Genomic DNA, 26,798 nt, shown 5'->3' with positions numbered 1-26,798 from the left:
CTTTGGGGGTCTAGTTTCCAAAATGGGGTCACTTGTGGGGGGTTTCTACTGTTTAGGCACATCAGGGGCTCTGCAAACGCAACGTGACGCCCACAGAGCATTCCATCAAAGTCTGCATTTCAAAACGTCACTACTTCACTTCCGAGCCTCGGCATGTGCCCAAACAGTGGTTTACCCCCACATATGGGGTATCACCGTACTCAGGAGAAACTGGACAACAACTTTTGGGGTCAAATTTCTCCTGTTACCCTTGGGAAAATTAAAAAATTCTGGGCTAAATAATTATTTTTGAGGAAAGAAAACGTATTTATTATTTTCACGGCTCTGCATTATAAACTTCTATGAAGCACTTGGGGGTTCAAAGTGCTCACCACACATCTAGATAAGTTCCTTTGGGGGTCTAGTTTCCAAAATGGGGTCACTTGTGGGGGGTTTCTACTGTTTAGCCACATCAGGGGCTCTGCAAACGCAACGTGACGCCCGCAGAGCATTCAATCAAAGTCTGCATTTCAAAACGTCACTACTTCACTTCCGAGCCCCGGCATGTGCCCAAACAGTGATTTACCCCCACATATGGGGTATCAGCGTACTCAGGAGAAACTGGACAACAACTTTTGGGGTCAAATTTCTCCTGTTACCCTTGGGAAAATAAAAAATTGCAGGCTAAAAGATCATTTTTGAGAAAATAATTTTTTTTTTTATTTTCATGGCTCTGCGTTATAAACTTCTGTGAAGCACTTGGGGGTTCAAAGTCCTCACCACACATCTAGATTAGTTCCTTTGGGGGTCTAGTTTCCAAAATGGTGTCATTTCTGGGGGATCTCCAATGTTTAAGCACACAGGGGCTCTCCAAACGTGACATGGTGTCCGCTAATGATTGGAGCTAATTTTCCATTTAAAAAGCCAAATGGCGTGCCATCCCTTCCGAGCCCTGCCGTGCGCCCAAACAGTGGTTTACCCCCACATATGGGGTATCATCGTACTCAGGACAAACTGGACAACAATATTTGGGGTCCAATTTCTCCCATTATCCTTGGCAAAATAGGAAATTCCAGGCTAAAAAATCATTTTTGAGGAAAGAAAAATTATTTTTTATTTTCATGGCTCTGCGTTATAAACTTCTGTGAAGCACCTGGGGGTTTAAAGTGCTCAATATGCATCTAGATAAGTTCCTTGGGGGGTCTAGTTTCCAAAATGGGGTCACTTGTGGGGGAGCTCCAATGTTTAGGCACACAGGGGGCTCTCCAAACGCGACATGGTGTCCGCTAACAATTGGAGCTAATTTTCCATTCAAAAAGTCAAATGGCGCGCCTTCCCTTCCGAGCCCTGCCGTGTGCCCAAACAGTGGTTTACCCCCACATATGAGGTATCGGCGTACTCGGGAGAAATTGCCCAACAAATTTTATGATCCATTTTATCCTACTGCCCATGTGAAAATGAAAAAATTGAGGCGAAAATAATTTTTTTGTGAAAAAAAAGTACTTTTTCATTTTTACAGATCAATTTGTGAAGCACCTGAGGGTTTAAAGTGCTCACTAGGCATCTAAATAAGTTCCTTGGGGGGTCTAGTTTCCAAAATGGGGTCACTTGTGGGGGAGCGCCAATGTTTAGGCACACAGGAGCTATCCAAACGCGACATGGTGTCCGCTAACGATGGAAATAATTTTTCATTCAAAAAGTCAAATGGCGCTCCTTCCCTTCCGAGCCTTACCATGTGCCCAAACAGTGGTTTACCCCCACATGTGAGGTATTGGTGTACTCAGGAGAAATTGCCCAACACATTTTAGGATCCATTTTATCCTGTTGCCCATGTGAAAATGAAAAAATTGAGGCTAAAAGAATTTTTTTGTGAAAAAAAAGTACTTTTTCATTTTTACGGATCAATTTGTGAAGCACCTGGGGGTTCAAAGTGCTCACTATGCATCTAGATAAGTTCCTTGGGGCGTCTAGTTTCCAAAATGGGGTCACTTGTGGGGGAGCTCCAATTTTTAGGCACACGGGGGCTCTCCAAACGTGACATGGTGTCCGCTAAAGAGTGGAGCCAATTTTTGATTCAAAAAGTCAAATGGCGCTCCTTCCCTTCCAAGCCCTGCCGTGCGCCCAAACAGTGGTTTACCCCCACATATGAGGTATCAGCGTACTCAGGACAAATTGGACAACAACTTTCGTGGTTCAGTTTCTCCTTTTACCATTGGGAAAATAAAAAAATTGTTGCTAAAAGATAATTTTTGTGACTAAAAAGTTAAATGTTCATTTTTTCCTTCCATGTTGCTTCTGCTGCTGTGAAGCACCTGAAGGGTTAATAAACTTCTTGAATGTGGTTTTGAGTACCTTGAGGGGTGCAGTTTTTAGAATGGTGTCACTTTTGGGTATTTTCAGCCATATAGACCCCTCAAACTGACTTCAAATGTGAGGTGGTCCCTAAAAAAAATGGTTTTGTAAATTTCGTTGTAAAAATGACAAATCGCTGGTCAAATTTTAACCCTTATAACTTCCTAACAAAAAAAAATTTTGTTTCCAAAATTGTGCTGATGTAAAGTAAACATGTGGGAAATGTTATTTATTAACTATTTTGTGTCACATATCTCTCTGGTTTAACAGAATAAAAATTCAAAATGTGAAAATTGCGAAATTTTCAAAATTTTCGCCAAATTTCCGTGTTTATCACAAATAAATGCAGAATTTATTGACCTAAATTTACCACTAACATGAAGCCCAATATGTCACGAAAAAACAATCTCAGAACCGCTAGGATCCGTTGAAGCGTTCCTGAGTTATTACCTCATAAAGGGACACTGGTCAGAATTGCAAAAAACGGCAAGGTCTTTAAGGTCAAAATAGGCTGGGTCTTGAAGGGGTTAATAACTCTTCAGCCTCTAATTTAACTGTGACGGGCACATGGCCAGGCTCAGCTGGCTGAACTGTATGAAATCCAGCTCTACACTACGTAAGATAAAATCTTTCATAGCCGCAGAATGACCTCAGACATAAACCTATTTTTATGCTAGCTAACTAAATTCATTTCATAACTTGAGAATACTCTTTTAAAGATGGTCCAGCTGCTGAGACTGAGAATGAGGGTCTCCGCGTCAATTGTGTGAACAGTAGTGAGCATGTGCAATCACCACCTCTATAAACCGTGAATGCAGTCGAGGTCACACAAGCTCATTACCGCTTCAGGACCTACGTGGTCGAGATTGGTGAAGTCAGCATAGCGTTGCTGACTTTTCTGCTCTTTACACCTCAGCACTCTGCGACCCCGCTCACTAACTTTACACTTTGTGGCTGAGTTGCTGCGGTTCCTTCCACTTCTCAATAATCTCGCTCACAGGTGATGGGGAAAGATTTAGGAGAGAAGAAATGTCATGGACGGACTTGTTACCCTGGTGGCTCCTATTATAGGACTGCGCTGGTACCAGTGAGCTCTTCACCACCGGCTGTTCTGTTAAGTTAGTGAAGGCAGACTGCATGGCGGGAGAAGCCAGAGGCTATACACTGGGGGAGGGGACTGGGGCTGCTTTCTGGACACGGGGAGGAGCAGTGGGGCAATGGGGCTGGACTTTGTAAATGGGGGGGTGGGGATGCACACACGGCCGGACTTTATATACTGGGGGTGGGGAGCTTTGCGGCCCAATGTAGTACACTTGGCTTGGGAAGGGTGCAGGGCCCATCGTAGTACATTGGGGGTGGGGGGTGGACCCAACGTTGTACATCGACGAGAGTGGTCTTGGGGCCCCTCGTCGTAAGCTGGGGGGGTATGGGGCCCCTCATTGTAAGCTGGGGGTGGGGAGGCACATGGGGCTGGACTTTGTACACTGGGCGTGGGGAGGGCACGATGCCCATTGTTGTACACTGGGGGTGGGGGGCGTGACACCCAACATTGTACAGTGACGAGGGTGGTCTCGGGGCCTCTCGTCGTAAGCTGGGGGTGGTGGGCGCCGGGCTAATCGTTGTAAGCTGGGGGCGCTGGACCCGTTGTCGTAAGCTGAGGGTGGGGGCGCAGGGCCTGTCGTTCACTTGGGGAAGGGCGTTTGGAGGATGGGGTGGAGATGCAATGGGGCAGGATGTTATACACTGGGGGAGAGAGGGGCTCAGTGCGGCTGGACCTTATACACTCGGGAGAGACAAAGGGGCCGGATGTTATACATGGGGGCGACAATGGGGCAGGATGTTATACAAGGAGGTGGGATGGGGGCGGCAATGGGGCTGGATGTTATACACGGAGGTGGGATGGGGGCGGCAATGGGGCTGGATGTTATACAAGGAGGTGGGATGGGGGTGAGAATGGGGCAGGATGTTATACACGGAGGTGGGATGGGGCGGCAATGGGGCAGGATGTTATACACGGAGGTGGGATGGGGGTGGCAATGGGGCAGGATGTTATACATGGAGGTGGGATGGGGCGGCAATGGGGCAGGATGTTATACATGGAGGTGGGATGGGGCGGCAATGGGGCTGGATGTTATACACGGAGGTGGGATGGGGCGGCAATGGGGCTGGATGTTATACACGGAGGTGGGATGGGGCGGCAATGGGGCTGGATGTTATACACGGAGGTGGGATGGGGGCGGCAATGGGGCAGGATGTTATACATGGAGGTGGGATGGGGCGGCAATGGGGCAGGATGTTATACATGGAGGTGGGATGGGGCGGCAATGGGGCTGGATGTTATACACGGAGGTGGGATGGGGGCGGCAATGGGGCTGGATGTTATACACGGAGGTGGGATGGGGCGGCAATGGGGCAGGATGTTATACATGGAGGTGGGATGGGGCGGCAATGGGGCTGGATGTTATACACGGAGGTGGGATGGGGGCGGCAATGGGGCTGGATGTTATACACGGAGGTGGGATGGGGCGGCAATGGGGCTGGATGTTATACACGGAGGTGGGATGGGGGCAGCAATGGGGCAGGATGTTATACACGGAGGTGGGATGGGGGCGGCAATGGGGCAGGATGTTAACAAGGGGGAGAGGTAAGAATGGTGCAGGATGTTTTACACAGTGGGGCTGAATGAAAAAATGTAAGTCAATGATTAAGACAAGGGGCCAACACTTCTCTCTATATAGTTGTATATAGGACCTCACATTTTGATGAATTTTGTACAAAATTTTCTTTTAACAATCTAGTGACCGGAATCCTTGAATAAATCATATGTGGAGATATTTTTATTACCTTTTTATACATCTTAATTTACTCAATTTTTTTTTTTTTTTTTTTTTTTTTTTTTGAGCTCTACTGTTTTTTTTTTATTAGTTTTTTTTTTTTGTTTTTGTTTTTTCATTGTACACCCTCCCAAAAAAACTACTGTATATGGGGACGAATATCAAAAATATTTGGTTTACTAAGGAGTTGTGATGTTTTTTGAACTCGTTCATTTGACAGGAGGACAAAAAAAAGGACTCTCAAAAAAGCCTTTGCGTAATGTTTGTGTGCTGAAGGTGAACTACAGAGAGAACCCCTCGAGTTGGGAATCTCTGGACTTTTGAGAATGAGTTTAGGAATAAATGTGGAGTATGCTTCTTCTTTGTAAAATACAATTATGTAGTCCAGAATTTTTTTTTTATGTTGTAATAAAAAAAAGGCGTGATTTTCAAAGCCTGATCACACCTAAGTAAGTGTGCAAAAACTTACACATATGGTATTTTGCAAAATCAAGGGGTGACTAATGTATATCTTTAGGCTTTTTATCCTGGTGTTTTTAACTTTACCGAACTAACCTTGGACAACATACAAATGTTTTCTATGTAACGTTTATTAAAGAGGGACACATTTTTCAAGGTGAACTGGGCATAATATAATAGTGATTGTAGAGAGGTATAAAACGAGTTTTTAATTTTTCAACTTCACTGTCCGTTGCAAAGAGATTACCAATCAAAGTATTGGCACATAATTAGTTAAAAAAAAAAAAAAAAAAGTTAAGGCCAATGGATGGTGGTAGTTTATTCAGTGGGGGCGTGTACTTCTTCTCCCTGTAGAAGTTGCCCAATCATAAGCAGGCAGCTACACACTGGATAAAGAAGTTATCACAGTTTAGGTTTCTCAGTGTGTGAGATGGAAGGATACAACTCGGATTTCCTGGTCTCACTTCCTGCTTGATTAGACAGTTCTGGTCTTCGGGCATGGATGACAAGCACTGTCCGTGACACTTCAAAGTCCAATCAACAGTCTTAAAAAGGATATGACCGATCGACATCTTTCTAGACGATCGGTCGGCATGCTCCTCAATACATATTAGACAGTCGGCTGAACTCGTTGATATCGCCAGATTGAGATGTGTGTTCCCCCACACAAAAATTACATAAATGTTTTGTTAAGTTTTTCACTGGGGGGCGTGTACTTCTTTTCCATGTGTGAGATATCCAATCATAAGCAGGCAGCAACACAGTGGAGAAAGAACACACCCACATCATAGCTTAGAGCAGGTTTCTCAGTACGTGAGATATACGGATACAGCTCTGATCTCCTGGTCTAACCTCCTGCATGATTAGCCAGTGCTGGGTATAGAGCACAGATGCCTCACACTGTTAATATAATGTCAATGTTGGGGAAAGGGTGGCACAACTCAAGACCCCCATACACATTAGACTAATGTTGGCTGAATACGTGGATATCGAGGGGTACGGTTTACTGTCTAATGTGTATGGGGGAGCAGGCCAACTGATTGAACATGTCCGATTGACCTTTTTCCCAATGATTTCAGTTGTTCACATTGTTCTCCCAGACATAAGCCGCCAGCTTACTATCAAGGGCTGCCTATCTGAGCTGACAGTGCTATGAGATGTGGAGAGCTGATAACAGGGTTTGTATTGTGACCGTATCTTTAAGGCGTTGGTCATCTGTGCCTGAGCCCAGCACTGTCAAATCCTACAGGAGGTGAGACCAGGAGATCAGGGTTGTATCCTTACATCAAACACTAAAAAACCTAGGTTACGGTGGGGGCGTGTTATTCTTTCTTCACTGTGTTGCTGCCTGCTTATGATTGGGCAACTTGTACAGGGAGAATAAGTACACGCCCCCCCCCAACCCCCCCTCCCCCCAGTAGAAAAACTAACATCTCCTACTTAGACTTTAACTCATTATGTGCCAAATAAGTTTCTGATATCTCTACAATGGAGGCAAAATAATAAAAAAAAGAAAACTATTGTGCTCTTCAGCCGCATTTACATTATGTTCAGTTCAACATGAAAAATTTGGTGAAGGGTCCTTTTTAACCATAAATAATTGTACATATATTTTTATTAATAATTGTCTAGAGAATTATAAATAAACCATAAAAAAATTTGCACTAAATTTAATGTTAATTTTTAGAATTTTTTTTTTTTAATATCTATTCATACATTTACCTATTACTTTTTATGCAGTGAGTTGAAGCCGTAATAAAGTTCCCCTTCATTCAAAATCCAATCTTAAAAAAAGCACTTGGATTTTATATTAAAATTAGAAATTTAAAAAAGAAATTTATTAGAATTTAATCCTTAAAGAAGAAAATTCTAACAACAACTTTTTTTTATATATTTTTTTATTTTATTTTTTTTTTTTTATTATTTTGAATAAATCTCCCAGACCACAGCAATTCAGTAGAGAGTATAAATGTGAAGGAATGGCAGGACGGGCTAAGGGCGCTTCTGCCCAACATAAACATCAACTTTGGTGGGCTGCAAAATGCTTCTTCCCCTTCAAACGCCACCCACAGTGCGCCAACGTCCAACCATGCCACACCTAACAGCCTGAACTGGGACTGCCCGAGCAGCTGGATGGATCCCGCCATAATCACAGGTAACCGTTTCTTCCTCCTTCATTGACATCTCATCCCGGGCGGAGGACATGACGGCCGCATTCTCCGCCTTCGGCGACCCCCTCCGTTAAATGTTGTGAATAGTCGGAGCTGAAGAACTCTCCTCGTTCGGCTGAATTCGTTTTGTCGATCTTCTTCAGGAGCAAAAGATGCATTTTAGTTTAGCTACTTTCACAGATTTTTTTTTTGAATTTTTTTCTTTTTTTTTTTTTACTTAAAAATTTTGTAAGTTATTTAAAAATGAAATAAAGTGGGGTGTGGGCGAAATTATTTGAACTCTCAAACCATACTCCACATTTGTTCAGTAGAATGAAAGGATTGCTTGTATGAAATATATATTTATTTTTTTTTGGGGGGGGGGGGGGGTAATTTTCTTTTATCTTTTCTTTTTTTTTTTTTTTTTTTTTCTTCCCTCAAACTGAGAATTTTAGTTTTTCAATATTTTTAATTTTATTAGTAGAAACTTGGTAGCCACAATGCTCTGTGAGCGGAGCGTCTCTGCTGGTTTATCTGCCTGGACTCACAGAGCATTATACACAATGCTCTGTGAGCGGAACAAATCTTTACTGGTTTTGTTACGTTATCGGTCTGGATTCAGAGCATTGTCTAAACTGGATTTAGGATTTATACGATGATTTTAAAGGGGTTGCCTGGGATTTTTCAAAAAGGGCAAGAAATGGTATAAAAATGATTAAAGAAACCGCGATGGTGTCATTTGACCGATAATAGCGAATCATTTGCTTCTGTGGTTGTACTGGTATGTACGGCACGTGTCACCAAAAGTGAGGTTGAGTAGACATTTCAGTTTTCTGCCCTCCCAGCCAATTTTGCTTTCCTTTTTTCCTTTTTCCCCCCAAGCCCATTTTTGAAAAATCCCAGACCACCCCTATAAAGAGGATTTGTCACTAGCTCAAAAAAATTAACTACCTTGTAAAAATCCATGCGCTCCACTGATTCTGCCGTTTTTTTCAGTTTTGCTCTTCGTCACTCCTCTGCAGAGATATTAACATTTGTTGTTACTGAATCGCTATGTGAAATCCCTGCTTGTAGTCCAACGTGGGTGTTTCTTCAGTCTAGTCTGGGGGCGTACACTTTTACCCCTCTTTACCAGATTCTGCCTATCACTAGTAACTGCTAGATCAGCTGCCGAGCTGTGATTGGCCACATCTGGGAAGGAGAGATGAACGTGCACTGAAGAAACACTCACTTGGACTGCAAAGCAAAGATTTCACATACTGCACTCCAGAAGAAACAAATGTGAATATCTCCGCAATGGAGCGTCGCAGAGCAAAACTGAAAAGGGCTTCAAAATCAGGGGAGCGCGGGGATTTTCACAAGGTATTTAATTTTTCAGATCAAGCAATGGGTCCTCCTTTAACTGACAATACAATCTACATTGAGTTTGGGGATTTAAGGCAGAAAAATGTATTGTGGGCTGGTATCTACTCGCCTTACTACCTCCCATGGCTCTGTAATATTTTGGTGCCATAAAAAGTTTATTTTACTAGCGCACAGTTTGGCATTTACATTTCTTAGCATGTTAGAGAAGACTGCAGGAATGTTGTAAAGTTCAGCCAGAAAAGCAAATTCTACGCGGGATAGTTATAGGCTGTGTTCACACAACCTCCACATGAACACAGCCTAAAATGTCATTCTAGAGTCTTATCTGGTCCTCCACTCAAAGGAAAGTCTTATAAAGTCGTCTTGTGTATAAAACATTATTTTTTTGGTACTTGAGGTCGCCTGAGTGTCTGTAACGGAAAAAAAAGGCGGCTTTAGGCTGTCGACCTGACGCTAAATATGTTAAATGGAAATATATGGTTTTAAAATGATTTTTTTTTTCTCTCCAATTTTTACTGTAAAATTGGCAAAATCTATTATTTTTTTTTTCTAATTTTATTTTTTACTTGTTCCCGTAGGTATCCCATCATCCACCGGAAATGGTTTAGAACCTCTGCAAGATGACAATCCGCCACACTGGTTAAAATCACTACAAGCCCTGACAGAGATGGACGGCCCCAGCAGCTCTATACCCCCCCACCACCCCCATAACAATCTCTTCAGCACACAGATCCCCCTCCACAGAGCAAATTGGAGCCCCTACCCTCCCCCGACAAACCCTGCCAGTTTCCACTCCCCTCCCCCAGGCTTTCAGACAGCCTTCAGACCCCCAAACAAACCCCCCACAGATCTACTACAGAGCTCAGCCCTGGACCGCCATTGAAAATTTCAAGGGACAGTTTAGAAAATTTTTTGGGAAATTCTTCCCCCCTCCCAAACTATCCAATGTCAAAATAAAAATTAAAATCTTCAGTGTTTCCTTCTCATACAAGTCCTTCTCTGGAATTTTCAAGAATCTTTGGAAGTTGGACCCCCCGATACCTCGCACGCATTTCCGAAACTAACAGCCGAACCATCCGAGATTTCGCCAGTTCCTTTGATTTAAAGGGACTCGTTTTATTCCCATCTCGAATGCACCAACGAGTTTCCTAAACCACGAAAAAGAGAGATAAGGGAAAGACCCTCCTACAAAAAAATCGGATGACTATAAAAAAAATTTAAAAAATATATATATTTTTTTTTTTTTTTGCAAGTCTGGACGATCAGTGGTCTGCTGCATGAAATTTTTTTTTATTTTTTTCTTAATAAAGTAATAGCTTAATATAAAATGTGATTTAACAGCAGAAACTTAATCGTAAGACTTTAAATTGGGTAAATTAGAAACCCTAACGTGATCCGTAATTATAAGATAATGGGGGAAAGCACCACAAAAAAAGTAGTAATTTTTGCAATTTTTTTTTTTTTATTATTATTTTTTTTTTTTTAATAAAGTATACCATTTCATGCTTTATTTGTCTTCAGGACCAAAGGGGGGCTGGATTTACAAATTAATATATTTTAGTGCCCCTCTGACGTTTGAAGGGGGTTAAGGCAAAATTAACAAATTTGGCAGCTTTTGGAAAAATGTTGCAAATTTGATTTTTTTTATTATTTTTTTTATTTTTTTGTCTTGTAATGTTTGCCAGATTTTAGGGTGCTTTCCCGGGTATGAGCAGCAGCAGGCCACATGATGTTCAGGCAGTTTTTGTGATTTAGTAAAAAAAATTAAAATTAAAATTTTTCTCTTCTGGAGGGGAAAAAAAAAATAAATGTTTTTTTTTTTTGTTTTGTTTTTTAATTTATTTTTTTTTTCTGTGCATTCTCTCTTCATCAGTGCAAACTTGATTTCATTTTTTTTCTTTGAAGATCTGTGAAGGTGTTGGTGTGATCGCATCCCATCATTGAGTCACTCTCGGTCGTCTCGGAAGAAAAAAATCTGATTTTTTTTTTTTTTAATCCCCCCCAAAAAATCGAATAATTATGGATCTGTATCTCTGCTGCTTCCCTGGACTCGTGTTCCTGTCTTTTGCACATACGTGGATTTTCTGCCTTCTTCTCAAGTCACTACCTGATGGAAATTTGGGAAAAGGAGGCCATTTTTTTTCTCTCTCTCTCACCGAAGTTTCCAACTTCTTTATCTTCGTCCTTCATAACTGGGAGGTTCAGCCGTGTTAACAATTTCAGTATCAAGTGAAAAATTTTATCTTTTTTTTTTTTCCCAAAAAAAAATTCATTTCCAGGCCTTACTACCCGTCTGTTGAAATGTTATAATATTTCTGGCATTATTGTCTGCAGTATTGAGAGAAATTAAAGGAGAAGCCGACGAGGAGGGGGGGGAGGGGAGAAAAAAAATACATAAAATGATTAAAACCTGGTTATAACCTGACGCTAAAACTAAACCAAGAAAATGTACCTCTGTCTACAGAATTAAAACTAAAATCTTAAATAAAACAGAAAACTTGATGATAAATTCTGAGATGGATTTTTTTTTGCCTATTGGATGTGAATTTAAAGGGATATGCACAAACACCTTTGCTTCCTGTAGAGAGATGAGGACCCGCCATTGTTTCCTGTAGGGGGGCCAGGACCCATCACTCCCCTCACCCACCCTCCGCACCAGTAGGGGGCCAGAACCTGCTGCCCCCCCCCCTTCTTCCTGTAGAGGGGCCAAGACCCATCATATCCCTGCCCCCGCTTCCTGTGTGGGTACCAGGACCCATCACACCTCAACTCCTTGTAGGGCGGCCAGCACCCATAACCCTCCTGCGACCCTTCACACACCTCACCCACCCCACTGCGTCCAGTAGAGGAGGGAAAAGGACCCGTCACTCCCCTCTCTGCCCCCCCTACTTCCAAGACCAGTCTCACCTCTCTACACACCCTCCCTGCTTCAAGTAAAGGGGCCCCCCTACTTCCTGTAGAGGGGCGAGGACCCCCCAAACCCTTCTCCGCACCCCATTGCTGACAGTAGAAGAGCCAGGATCCATCACACTCCTTTCCCCCTGCTTCCTGTAGAGGGGCCGGGACCAGCCCCCCTCAACTTTCTGTAGAGGGGCCAGGACCTGTCACAACTCCCCTGTTTCCTGTAGAGCGGTCAGGACCCAACCAGTCTTCCTGTAGTGGTTCCAAGATCCGCCACATCCCACACACTTCTTATGAGGGGCCAGGACCTGTCCCCGATTTCTGTCAAGGGACCTCTTCCTCCCCCCCCCCCCCCCCCCAACTTCCTGTAGAGGGACCAGGACACCCCCCCCCCCCCCCAAACCCTTCTCTGCACCCCCCTGCTTCCAGTAGAAGGGCCAGGGCCCGCTACGCCCTGTCCCTCCTGTAGAGTGGCCGTGACCCATCCGGGTCCAGGACCCACCCCCCACAAACTTACTGTAGAAGGGACATGACTCGCCCCCACACAGTTCCTGTAGAGGGGCCAGGACTCGCACCCACACACACTTCCTGTAGAGGGGCCAGGACCTGCCCCCCCCCCCCCCCTCACCCAGTTCCTGTAGAGGAACCAGGACCCCCCCCCCCCCCCCCAAACCCTTCTCTGCACCCCCCTGCTTCCAGTAGAAGGGCCAGGTCTCGTTACACCCTGTCCCTCCTGTAGAATGGCCGTGAACCGTCCCCCTTGTTTCCTGTAGAGGGTCCAGGATCTGCCCCCCCAACACACACTTCCTGTAGAGGGTCCAGGACCCGCCCCCCCACACAGTTCCTGTAGAGCAGAGGTCCCCAACTCCAGTCCTCAAGGCCCACCAACAGGTCATGTTTTCAGGATTTCCTTTACATTGCACAGGTGATGCAATTATTACCTGGGCAAGACTAAGGAAATCCTGAAAACATGACCTGTTGGTGGGCCTTGAGGACTGGAGTTGGGGACCTCTGCTGTAGAGGGTCCAGGACTCGACCCCCCCCACACACACACATTTCCTGTAGAGGGTCCATGACCCACCCCCCCACCCACTTCCTGTAGAGGGTCCAGGACCCGCCACTTCCTGTATCAGTGTTTTCTGCTTCTTCGTGATTTGCAGATTGTCTATTTAGGACGTCAATTAAGACCAGAAAGTATAGTGACCATTAGAGAAAAAAATGGCTTAAATGGTCACAATCGTTTCTGCCTGTTCTGCTGCTTTACGCTAAACTTGCTAATAGGAAACTGTCTTATATGTTGTCAGAGGAACAGGCTGCAAGTTCCCAGAGGTATGTGATTACAGCTGAGGAGGAGGAGAGTCAGAAACATGCACACGGATTGTGCTGCTATTTTAGTGTTTTGTCACCCAAGAGCTGGATTCGCAGCTATACCGCTCAGTAGGTCTGTAATGTCCTCCACGCTGCTGCTGCTGCTGCTTTTGAATATGTGGTACATAGAAAAGAGTAAGAATCCCTTAAGTCTTTGTGTATGGGAGACGACATAGCAACCACTACCCCCACCGATCAGATATTGATGTCCTACCCGAAGGATGAACTATGACAAAAAAAAATTCAGAATAGAAGCAATTTTTTATTTATTTTTTTACAATGCTGCTCTGGGTTTCACCTCTTCATGGTCTGGCGACGGAGGTTTTCCGAAACCTGTAAGTTTATTGCCTTGCTGTAAACAGGATTTTTTTTCTTGGCGGAACCTAATTCCCCGAATAGAGATCCGCAGTGTTTGCGACGAGGTGTCATCATCGCTTCAAGACACGTGCTTTTTGTCCTTTTTTTTTTTTTTTTTTAATTTTTACAAAAACAAACTTTTTGCGATGAAATCCATGTAGTAAGCAATAAAACTAAATAGCTTATTTTTTTTTTTTTTATGTTTGAAAACCACAATTTTCAAATCCATTCGGGCCTTTGAAGTAGACGGAGCGGTAGAGGCCGGACTCTTGTGGGGGGTCAGGATGGAAACTGTTACCGCCGAACCGCACTGGGGTCTCCATGAAGAACCCTGGATTGGGCGCACTCCTGCAAAAAAAAAAAAATACTAATTTGCATCTTTGCGCCTTTTCTTGGACAGCCATGCTTGTAGTGGCGGCCTAGAGCGCTGCAGGACCTGACCATGACTGTCATTCCCATTGGTAGACGGGTCCTACTTTACCACCTTGTGTCCTGTACGTAACACACCTGCATTGATTCCTCCCTGTCCTCATGTCAGGTTGTATTGACTAATCGTAATGCAGGTTCAGGATCCTGTTAGGTCCGGCTTAAAGGGAATCTGACAGCAGATTTTAGTTATTTAATCTGAGGGAAGCATGATGTAGAGCAAGAGACCCTGACTCCGGTGATATATCACTTACTAGGGTGTGTGTTGTAGTTTCAGTACATTCAGTGTTTTATCAGCAGGAAATTATCACTACAAGACTAGGTGTCACGTGCCAGGCAATCCTGCTAATCTGTGAAACTCTGCCCACATCACTGGTAGCTTCTGGTGTACACTGCCAATCAGGGGTGTGGGCGGGGTTGTACACAACTCTGCATTCCGAGCAGAGAAAACAGGGATGCTATAAAAAAAAAAAAATTCACCAAGCAGCCCAGTAAGTGACACATCGCTGGAATCAGGGTCTCAGCCCCTACATCATGCAGCTTGCAGATATCATAGCAAAAACCTGTACCTGATGACATATTTCCTGTAACTCTGACCATGGAGAGAAATTCCTCTCTTTTTTTTTTCCTCTTTCTCTCTCTAAAACCTTGTAGTCTAAGTTCATAAATCTGATTTGCTCTGGAAATAATCCACACCCAAATCTGCCCTAAATGTTGTAGGTTTTTCAACCAATCAATTTCCTGCTTCCCCCTATGCTGATGTTACCTTAGATGCCCCCTTGCTCCTACAATGATCGGGCAATTACGTGACCATGCGGGGCCGGCAGAAGATTAAGAAGAAGAAGCATATACATTTTCCAAAATATTTTTAATTTGTGAATTTTCCTACGGATCTGCAGCAAAATCCCCCACAGATTGCAGATTTTTTTTATTTTTTTTATTCGCATTTGAAGATCATGGAAAATAATTTGCAACAACTTCATGCACGTTAGTCCTAACAAATTGAGATGCGCAGTCAAGTTGTGTGGTGCACCTTCCCGTCGGCTGTCTCCACGCCTTCTCCCATCTCTTACGGCTCCACCCCTATTTCCTGGCCCCACCCCTTGCCCCATCTCCCTCCCGTCTCCACCACCTTCTCCAATCTCCCCCCTTCTCCCATCTCCCTCCGGTCTCCCCCACTTCTCCCATCTCTCTCCCCTCTCATCCCATCTCCCTCCCCTCATCCCATCTCCTCCCCTACTTCTCCTGTCTCCACCCCCTTCCCTCTCCCTGTCTCCCTCTCCCATCTCCCCTGGCCCCACTTCTCCCATCTTCACTCCCGTCTCCACCCCCTTCCATCTCCCTCCCCTCTCCACCCCTTCTCCCATCTCCTCTCCCCCTTCTCCTGTCTCCTCTCCCCCTTCTCCCCTCTTCACCCCCTTTTCCCGTCTCTCTCCCCCCTCTCTCCCCTCTCCACCCCCTTTTCCAGTCTCCCTCCCCTCTCCACCCCCTTTTCCCATCTCTCTCCCCTCTCCACCCCCTTTTCCCGTCTCCCTCCCCTCTCTCCCGTATCCCTCCCCTGTCCACCCCCTTTTCCCGTCTCCCTCCCTTCTCCACCCCCTTCTCCCGTCTCCTCTCCCCCTTCTCCCACCCCTCTTCACCCCCTTTTCCACCCCCTTTTCCCATCTCTCTCCCGTCTCCCTCCCCTCTCCACCCCCTTTTCCCGTCTCCCTCCCCCCTTCTCCCTCCCCTCTTCACCCCCTTTTCCCGTCTCCCTCCCCTCTCCACCCCCTTTTCCCGTCTCCCTCCCCCTTCTCCCTCCCCTCTCCACCCCCTTTTCCCGTCCCCCTCTCCACCCCCTTTTCCCGTCTCCCTCCCCCCTCTCTCCCATCTCCCTCCCCTCTCCACCCCCTTTTCCCGTCTCCCTCCCCTCTCCACCCCCTTTTCCCGTCTCCCTCCCCTCTCCACCCCCTTCTCCCGTCTCCCTCCCCTCTCCACCCACTTTTCCCGTCTCCCTCCCCTCTCCACCCCCTTCTCCCGTCTCCCTCCCCTCTCCACCCCCTTCTCCCGTCTCCCTCCCCTCTCCACCCCCTTTTCCCTTCTCCCATCACCGCTCCGGCTTTACCAGGAGCCAGGTCAGTCGGCACCAAAATCTCGCGCATGCACCGATTATCGGGGTACTGGCGTATGCGGCTGAACAGGAAATAGTCTCATGTTCTAACACACTCCCTTTTAAAGCCTGGACCTTTAATTATACAGATATTCTTATGGATCGGACCTTAAAGGGCAAAATGCACGTGCCCTATATTCCTGGTCTTACCGTAAAGATTATTGGACGTCACTCACCTCCCCCAGGCCGCCTCTTGCTGCAGGCTCAGCTGTCGCTCCCGCACACAACAGACGGTGAAGGCGACAAACATTGTGATGATGATGAAGCAGCTGACCAGCGAGATGATGAGCGCAAGGCGAAAACCTTTATTTGGAGTCAGCGAGACGGCTGTGAGCAGAAAATGAGAAATGCAGGCGGGATGTGACTGGAAAAGTCAAAAACCTTTTATAAAAAAAAATAAAATAGCGCCACTTTTCTCCATTGGTTGTGTGATATTGCAACTCTGATTGAAGTGAATGGGGTTGTGCTGTCATTTACTGGTCTAAATTTCTAGTCTAGGATTAGGAGTCCTATTTGTTTATTGCCAGCCTTCTATGTAAAGTGTCTCCCTTATTGCAGGGGTGGGAACTAGACGGAATCGGTCTCCTTCCACCTCTGGCAGCTGACATAGACTCCTTTGCTCCTGTGCTGACAAACAGGGCAGGAGACTATTTCTATTGGCAAAGAGTCACGGCCTAGGAACTTGGCTGCCGAGAGTGTGACTGAGCATGTGCGACCATGAGCTTAGTGGACGTGAGCGTTATTACACACTCTGAACACCAGGTGGTGCTGCGTAAATGACATAATTCAGAGAGTTACCCTAGTGTTCCCCTCCTTACCCTGACACTGGGGTTCCTGATGATTCCACTGGAGGTCGTCTCCTTTCTTCTGACATCTGAGCTTATAAAATCCCAGTAATTGGAAGCCGTCTTGGCAGCTAAATATGGCTACCGAGCCCAAGAAACGTTCTTCAGCATCAGACATGTGGAACGATCCACCAGGTGGCGCCACGAGAACTGGACACAGCGCCACGGCTAGAACACAACGGAAGCTTTGGGTTTTTACGTGCATATTTTCGAACATCTTGTGTCGTTTACAGAAGAAGCCTAAACATCTAGAATTTTAATTCCTTTGTTTGCAATTTTTAAATATATATATATATATTTATTTATTTATAAGAAATAATCTGCAATATTCCCCCTCAACCCACCAAAAATAATAAAAACAAGGTTAAAAAAAAAACTCTTTATTTTCTTTAATTAAAAACAAACAAACTCTGATTTGGGTTTAGAAAAAAAAATATTGTAAAACTGGGGGATTTTTTTTTTTTTTTTCAATTCTAGTTTAGATTTTAAAAAAAACTAGATTAGTTTTTTTTTCATATTTTTGTAGCTTTCAAATTTAGGTTTTAAGTTAGAAAAAAAAATAATTTACCAAATTTTTCAAATTTGTGTATTTTTCTATGTAAAATTTCTTTTCTTTTTTTCGGTTTTACAATTTTTTAGGGGTTTTTTTTTGGACTTTTTATGATTGCATAAAAACTTATGTAACGGATTTTGGGTCGGATCAGGATTTACAGTATTTTTCCTACTAAAAAAAAAGAACACTAGAACACGGATGGGATTAGAAAATATTACAGTTGTAATTAAAAATAATAGGTTTTTCATTAACTTTTTATATTTTTTTATTGATTATACTTTTTATTGTTTGGTGTTTTTTGGTGTGTTTTTTTTTTCTCTCCAAAATTTGGGGAAAAAAAAAATTGGAGTAAGGACAAATTTTAGGTAAATGATCCAGATTGTTAGCAGAAATGCTACTACCTTAGTGGAGCGACCCTTACCTGAGGAATTGGGAGCGGGCGGGATTTCTGCGTCCAGTGTCTTGTTTCCTCCCTCCGCGTCTCCAGACGCGTTGATCCCGGGTAGAATGATGTAGAAGGTATAGAACATTATCGGTATCATATTATTTCAGCTTTTCCCATTTTCGCCTGGACCTTGAACCGACGATCGTGTCCTATGTCCGTGCGGACGGCCCTGATATCTCGGTGATGTCTGTTCCAGACGTGCCGTTATCCGCCCAAATTCTCCCTCTGCTGTAATCCGCCACCTTCTAATTCCAGCTCCTTAATAAAGGCCGCTGCCCACCAGATATCCCTTTTAATTCACAATGATAAAGGGCCATTAGACCCAAAGCCGAAGGCTTATAAAGTGCAGCTGGCTTTATAATTCTCACATATGGATGGAGCCTCTTAAAGGGGTATGCACAAGTCAGACTCATTGTGCCATAAACGTACGCTGCGACTTTCTCACAACCCGATCATGGAGCGATGGAAGAAGGTCGCCGGCGCTGATGGACCTCGATTGTCTGGTCGGCAGCCAGCTCTACCATACACAACGATTATCTATGAGAGAGCCTCTGACGGTGGTCTATGTCCAAGAGTCTGAAATGGAACACGCCAACCCCTTAAATCCCCCGACAATTGTCCAGGGCCCCCACACGTTGTATGGTTGTCAACGGAGCATTGTGAGCACGGTCGTCTCTCCCATACACGGGAGCGCTCGCTTGGCCCAAGCGCTTCTGTGTTCTTTATGAGAGAGCCGCTGCCGGATGACTTTGATGGTGGTCTAACTCCGGGAATTGCTAGGACATGTTGTTTCCTTAACTCCCCCAACAATTGTCAGGGCCCCCAGAAATGATATGGTTGTCACCAGAGCTTTGTGATCACAGTCGTCTCTCCCATACACAGGAGCGCTCGCTTCGTCCAAGCGCTCCTGTGATCTTTATGAGAGAGCCGCTGCCAGACATCTTTGTCGGTGGCCTAGAGAGCCGCTGCCAGACATCTTTGTCGGTGGCCTAGCTCCAAGAATTGCTGGGACACGTTGGTTCCTTAACTCCCCTGACAATTGTTTTCGGGCCCCCCCATACCTATTAGATGGTTGTTGCTCAAGCTATGCGATCTCGGCCATCTCTTCCATACACAAGAGCGCTCGCTTGTTACATATGAGAGAGCCGCTGCTGTCTCTCTTTGACAGTGGTCTATTCCCAGGAATCGCCAGTCTAAGATGGGACACACCGATTCCTTAACTCCCCCGACAATTGTCCAGGGCCCCCACACATTATATGGTTGTCGCCCGAGCTTTGCGATCCCGGCCATCTCTCCCATACACAGGATCGCTCGCTTGGCCCAAGTGCTCCTGTGTTGTTTATGAGAGAGCCACTGCCGAACGTCTTTAATGGTACTCTAACTCTGAGATCACCAGTCCAAAATGGGACACTCTGGTTCCTTAACTCCCCCAACAATTGACCAGGGTCCCCCACACACATTATATGGTGGTTTTTCGAGGTTTGCGATTTCGCCCGTCTCTCCCAAACACTGGAGCGCTCGCTTGGCCCAAAAGCTCCTGTGTTCTCTATGAGAGAACCACAGTCAGACGTCTTTGACGGTGGTCTTACTCTGGGAATCGTTGGGACATGTTGGTTCCTTAACTTCCCTGACAATTGATTTGGGGCCCCCCATACATAATACATGGTTCTCACTCAAGCTATGCGATCTCGGTTGTCTCTCCCATGCACAAGAGCGCTCACTTGGACCGAGTGCTCCTGTTTTCTCTATGACAGATGCTGCTGGATGTCTCTGACGGTGGTCTATCACAAAGAAATCAGCAGTATGAAATGGGACATTCCCGATCCTTAACTCTGGATTATCCAGAGTCCCCATACATGGAGAAACCAGTTTATCAATGAGTTCAGCCGACAGTAGTCTAATGTGTATGGGGGCTTGAGGAACATGACAAAGAGATCAAGGTGATGTTTGTCTCTAAATTTTACAAATCTCAATCTAAGATCATCTGGAGGAAGGATCAGCAGTAAGTGTTCAGTTTCCCCACAGCACTCCAACAGGAGAAAATAAGTATTACACTGTGCCAGTCTTGTTTTTTTCATCAGTTGTTTTGGGGATGGTGTAAGAGACGCTCCATGAACGCAGTCGGTGATGGCAGATTTTTAGACTTCTCTCAGTGAGAACGTGCAGCGGGATTAATCTTAATCTCGGGTGTTATATAGAGCTTTGTTCTGCCTCGCACCAGATTATGGGCCGGGGGCGACAAAGTGAGAATTAGAACTCTCCACTTGTTTTTCTCGGCCATATTTAAAGAGATTTCATTGTGTGTTTTTGCATCGAAAGTAATCCTATTAATGGGATATAATCCAGGATCGGAGAAGAGCCCTTCCATTAGAACTCGAGTGTACGCAGTTAAAGGAGACATGGATCCAACTAAACTTTATTCTTAAAGGGGAAGTCCCATTCATTACATACATGAGTGGTAATTGCTCATCTTGGTTTTTACAATAGACCCTCCTGTGAGAAAGTAAATCGTCTCCATGCAGGAACTTTGTACGAAGCATCGGCCACACGGATGTGACACGTGAGGGTCGATACTACGGGGCACGAGTCTGCCAGTCAATGAGAAGCATGTGCTGCCTTACTACACTCACAAGAGTTTGTATCACATGCTCAGATTGTGCACGCTCCCACTGAGCCACCCACCGCCCGCAATGTGATTACTCTCTGCTTAGCCCATGTACTGCCCAGCTACACCAATGCCGTGGTGCATAGAGGGGGCTCTGATATTGGAGACTAGGAAAATACAGAGGAAGTTGCCTAATAGACAAAAAAGGGGGGAATGTGGAGGGGCGACTCATTTTTCCAAAGTCCAGAATGGCAATTATGAGCAATGAGAGCCATTATAGCGTTAGAGATGGATGATAACTGCAGGAGATGGTAAAAATCCATTACAGGTTCTGTGGCTGATCTGCAGTAAAATCTCCCATTGTTAAAGCAAAGAGTTAAATCTACAGATAAAATCGGCAAAAGGAAAAAATGACATTATGCAGATTTTATAAAAAGAAAATCCAAAAAGAAAAACAGCAGAATGTCAATTTCAGCTGCCGATATTCACCGCGGATTTTCAGAGCCCAAGCAATTTCTGCACCATTCGATGGAGATTTTGCAGCTGCAGAAAAATGTGCTGGAAATCCGATCTAGGAGGAATAAAACTAGGAGAGACACTTGTAGAGAAGGATCCGGGCGAGATTTGTAGATCACAGACTAAATCACAGGATGAAATTTCAATCAGCATCTTCCATACAGGGTACTGTAAGAGCAGTGACTATATGAAGAGACGACCTAAGGCGCTGGTTCTTTACTGTAAGAGCAGTGACTATATAACAGACGACCTTAGGCGCTGGTCCTTTACTGTAAGAGCAGTGACTGTATGAACAGACGACCTCAGGCGCTGGTCCTTTACTGTAAGAGCAGTGACTATATGAACAGATGACCTAAGGCGCTGGTCCTTTACTGTAAGAGCAGTGACTATATGAACAGACGACCTAAGGCGCTGGTTCTTTGCTGTAAGAGCAGTGACTATATGAATAGACGACCTCAGGAGCTGGTTCTTTACTGTAAGAGCAGTTACTATGTGAAGAGACCTCAGGAGCTGGTCCTTTACTGTAAGAGCAGTGACTATATGAACATATAACCTCAGGAGCTGGTTCCTTACTGTAAGAGCAGTGAATATATGAACATATAACCTCAGGAGCTGGTTCTTTACTGTAAGAGCAGTGACTATATGAACATATAACCTCAGGAGCTGGTTCTTTACTGTAAAAGCAGTGCCTATATAAAGAGACCTCAGGAGCTGGTTCTTTACTGTAAGAGCAGTGCCTATATTAAGAGACCTCAGGAGCTGGTTCTTTACTGTAAGAGCAGTGACTATATGAACAGACGACCTCAGGCGTTGGTTGCTTACTGTAAGAGCAGTGACTATATGAACATATAACCTCAGGAGCTGGTTCTTTACTGTAAGAGCAGTGACTCTATGAACATATAACCTCAGGAGCTGGTTCTTTACTGTAAGAGCATTGACTATGTGAACATATAACCTCAAGAGCTGGTTCTTAACTGTAAGAGCAGTGCCTATATTAAGAGACCTCAGGAGCTGGTTCTTTACTGTAAGAGCAGTGACTATATGAACAGACGACCTCAGGCGTTGGTTGCTTACTGTAAGAGCAGTGACTATATGAACATATAACCTCAGGAGCTGGTTCTTTACTGTAAGAGCAGTGACTCTATGAACATATAACCTCAGGAGCTGGTTCTTTACTGTAAGAGCATTGACTATGTGAACATATAACCTCAAGAGCTGGTTCTTAACTGTAAGAGCAGTGACTATATGAACAGACAACCTCAGGCGCTGGTTGTTTACTGTAAGAGCAGTGACTATATGAACATATAACCTCAGGAACTGGTTCTTTACTGTAAGAGCAGTTGCTATACGAACAGACAACTTCTGGAGCTGGTTCTTTACTGTAAGAGCAGTGACTATATCAACAGATGACCTCAGGAGCTGGTTCTTTTCTGTAAGAGCAGTGACTATATGAACAGACAACCTCAGGAGCTGGTTCTTTACTGTAAGAGCAGTGACTATATGAACAGACGACCTCAGGAGCTGGTTCTTTACTGTATGAGCTTTAACTATATGAACAGATGACCTAATGAGCTGGTTCTTTACTGTAAGAGCAGTGACTGTATGAACAGACGGCCTCAGGAGCTGGTTCTTTACTGAAGGAGCTTTAACTATATGAACAGATGACCTCAGGAGCTGGTTCTTTACTGTAAGAGCAGTGACTGTATGAACAGACAGCCTCAGGATCTGGTTCTTTACTGTAAGAGCAGTGACTATATGGGCAGACGACCTCAGGCACTGGTTCTTTATGGTAAGAGTAGTGGCTATACAACCAGACGACCTCAGTAGCTGGTTCCTTACTGTAAGAGCAGTGACTATATGAACAGACGACCTCAGGAGCTGGTTCTTTACTGTATGAGCTTTAACTATATGAACAGATGACCTAATGAGCTGGTTCTTTACTGTAAGAGCAGTGACTGTATGAACAGACGGCCTCAGGAGCTGGTTCTTTACTGAAGGAGCTTTAACTATATGAACAGATTACCTCAGGAGCTGGTTCTTTACTGTAAGAGCAGTGACTGTATGAACAGACAGCCTCAGGAGCTGGTTCTTTACTGTAAGAGCTTTAACTATATGAACAGACGACCTCAGGAGCTGGTTCTTTACTGTAAGAGCTTTAACTATATGAACAGACGACCTCAGGATCTGGTTCTTTACTGTAAGAGCAGTGACTATATGGGCAGACGACCTCAGGCACTGGTTCTTTATGGTAAGAGTAGTGGCTATACAACCAGACGACCTCAGTAGCTGGTTCCTTACTGTAAGAGCAGTGACTATATGAACACATAACCTCAGACGCTGGTTCTTTACTGTAAGAGCAGTGACTATATGAACAGACAACCTCAGGATCTGGTTCTTTACTGTAAGAGCAGTGACTATATGAACAGACAACCTCAGGAGCTGGATCTTTACTGTAAGAGCTTTAACTATATTTACCGACAACCTCAGGAGCTGGTTCTTTACTGTAAGAGCTTTAACTATATGATCAGACGACCTCAGGAGCTGGTTCTTTACTGTAAGAGCTTTAACTATATAAACAGATGACCTCAGGAGCAGGTTCTTTACTGTAAGAGCAGTGACTATATGGGCAGACAACCTTAGGCACTGGTTCTTTATGGTAAGAGCAGTGGCTATACAACCAGCAGACCTCAGTAACTGGTTCTTTACTGTAAGAGCAGTGACTATATGAACAGTTGACCTCTGGAGCTGGTTCCTTACTGTAAGAGCAGTGACTATATGAACAGACGACCTCAGTAGCTGGTTCTTTATTGTAAGGGCTTTGACTCTATTAACAGAAGACCTCTGGAGCTCGTCACAGTGAGAATAGTCGGTTTCAAAAGAGAATAAAATAAATATGTAAAACTCTTGTGATCAGCTCTAGTTGATCAACACTCGGGATCAGAATGGAATCCGTGCTTTATAGCAGTGGCTATACAACCAGACGACCTCAGTAGTTGGTTCTTTACTGTAAGAGCAGTGACTATATGAACAGATGACCTCAGGAGCTGGTTCTTTACTGTAAGAGCAGTGACTATATGAACAGATGACCTCAGGAGCTGGTTTCTTACTGTAAGAGCAGTGACTATATGAACACATGACCTCAGGAGCTGGTTCCCTACTGTAAGAGCTGTGACTATATGAACAGACGACCTCAGGAGCTGGTTCTTTACTGTAAGAGCAGTGACTATATGAACATATAACCTCAGGAGCTGGTTCCTTACTGTAAGAGCAGTGACTATATGAACAGACGACCTTAGGAGCTGGTTCTTTACTGTAAGAGCAGTGACTATATGAACAGAAGACCTCAGTAGCTGGCTCTTTCATGTAAGAGCAGTGACTATATGAACAGACGACCTAAGGCAGGGGTGTCAAACTGCATTCCTCGAGGGCTGCAACCAGGTCATGTTTTCAGAATTTCCTTGTACTGCACAGGTGATAATTTAATCACCTACACACATAATGATTGCAGCACCTTGTGCAATGCTAAGGAAATCTTGAAAACACGCATGGTTTGCGGCCCTCGAGGAATGCAGTTTGACACCCCTGACCTAAGGAGTTGGTTCTTTACTGTAAGAGCAGTGACTATATGAACAGACAACCTCAGTAGCTGGTTCTTTACTGTAAGAGCTTTGACTCTATGAACAGAAGACCTCTGGAGCTCGTCAGAGTGAGAATAGTCGGTTTCAAAAGAGAATAAAATAAATATGTAAAGCTCTTGTGATCAGCTATAGTTGATCAACACTCGGGATCAGAATGGAATCCGTGCTTTTTAGGGCAGGCGGGGTGCACTTGCAGCTAATGTCCCTTCCCTTCGTCTTCACCATTCCTTGGCAGAACATGATGGACTATGCACTTAACCTGGCAGATCTACAGATCATGTGATTGCGGAGAGTGAGAGAATCTCAGCACCACCAGTAGTAATTAGATAACTGCAGATTATTAGATAACGCGTATTTCCTGACCCTGTTATATGATATATTGATTCCAGCCTGCTCTCTGCACAAAATAATGGCCACGTCTGGTATAATATGAGCTTTATCACGTCCAGAACTCCTAAAATTCACTAAATGACGGACACAACGTTTCCTATATGATGAAGTTTACGATAATCAGCCATAATATTAAAACCACCAGCCTGAATACCCAAGTTATACCAACTGTACATATATTATTATATACAGGAGATGCCCAGGTTATACCAGCTGTACATATATAATTATATACAAGAGATGTTCGGGTTATACCAGCTGTACATATATAATTATATACAGGAGATGCCCAGGTTATACCAGCTGTACATATATAATTATATACAGGAGATGCCCAGGTTATACCAGCTGTACATATATAATTATATACAGGAGATGCCCAGGTTATACCGGCTGTACATATATAATTATATACAGGAGATGCCCAGGTTATACCGGCTGTACATATATAATTATGTACAGGAGATGCCCAGGTTATACCGGCTGTACATATATAATTATATACAGGAGATGTCCAGGTTATACCGGCTGTACATATATAATTATATACAGGAGATGCCCAGGTTATACCGGCTGTACATATATAATTATATACAGGAGATGCCCAGGTTATACCGGCTGTACATATATAATTATATACAGGAGATGCCCAGGTTATACCGGCTGTACATATATAATTATATACAGGAGATGCCCAGGTTATACCGGCTGTACATATATAATTATATACAGGAGATGCCCAGGTTATACCAGCTGTACATATATAATTATATACAGGAGATGCCCAGGTTATACCAGCTGTACATATATAATTATATACAGGAGATGCCCAGGTTATACCAGCTGTACATATATAATTATATACAGGAGATACCCAGGTTATACCAGCTGTACATATATAATTATATACAGGAGATGCCCAGGTTATACCGGCAGTACATATATAATTATATACAGGAGATGTCCAGTTTATACCAGCTGTACATATATAATTATATACAGGAGATGCCCAGGTTATACCGGCAGTACATATATAATTATATACAGAGGATGCCCAGGTTATACCGGCAGTACATATATAATTATATACAGAGGATGCCCAGGTTATATCGGCTGTACATATATAATTATATACAGAGGATGCCCAGGTTATATCGGCAGTACATATATAATTATATACAGAGGATGCCCAGGTTATACCAGCTGTACATGTATAATTATATACAGAGGATGCCCAGGTTATATCGGCTGTACATATATAATTAAATACAGGAGATGCCCAGGTTATACCAGCTGTACATATATAATTATATACAGGAGATGCCCAGGTTATACCAGCTGTACATATATAATTATATACAGAGGATGCCCAGGTTATACCGGCAGTACATATATAATTATATACAGAGGATGCCCAGGTTATATCGGCTGTACATATATAATTATATACAGAGGATGCCCAGGTT

The 26,798-nt window shown here is 44.2% G+C and overlaps 2 protein-coding genes across 9 annotated transcripts in view; one reads left to right on the top strand and one right to left on the bottom strand.

Annotated features, from left to right (window-relative positions):
- CNOT4 (CCR4-NOT transcription complex subunit 4) overlaps positions 1-11,648 on the top strand; it is a 71,117-nt gene extending 59,469 nt beyond the window's left edge. For 4 of the 8 annotated variants that reach the window (XM_069763183.1, XM_069763181.1, XM_069763179.1 and 1 more), the window contains one exon: positions 9,718-11,648. In XM_069763183.1, the coding sequence (XP_069619284.1) occupies positions 9,718-10,022 (305 nt within the window). In that variant the 3' untranslated portion in view covers positions 10,023-11,648. Of the gene's footprint in view, positions 1-7,566; positions 7,780-9,717 lie in introns of all 8 variants that reach the window. The other 4 variants (XM_069763176.1, XM_069763180.1, XM_069763178.1 and 1 more) reach the window with 2 other exon arrangements.
- Positions 11,649-13,857: 2,209 nt separating this feature from the next.
- On the bottom strand, positions 13,858-18,393 carry LOC138673908 (sushi domain-containing protein 3-like). Its single transcript, XM_069761941.1, has 4 exons — positions 18,160-18,393; positions 17,159-17,353; positions 16,517-16,667; positions 13,858-14,113 (listed from the first exon to the last, which is right to left on the bottom strand). The coding sequence occupies exons 1-4, from the start codon at positions 18,278-18,280 to the stop codon at positions 13,963-13,965; spliced, it is 618 nt and encodes a 205-aa protein (XP_069618042.1). The 5' UTR covers positions 18,281-18,393; the 3' UTR covers positions 13,858-13,962.
- Between the last annotated feature and the right edge of the window lie 8,405 nt (positions 18,394-26,798).

Source organism: Ranitomeya imitator, chromosome 4 (assembly GCF_032444005.1).
Source record: "Ranitomeya imitator isolate aRanImi1 chromosome 4, aRanImi1.pri, whole genome shotgun sequence".
NCBI lineage: Eukaryota > Metazoa > Chordata > Amphibia > Anura > Dendrobatidae > Ranitomeya > Ranitomeya imitator.
Note: the sequence above shows the minus strand (reverse complement) of the source record. Positions and strands in the feature narration are given on the sequence as shown.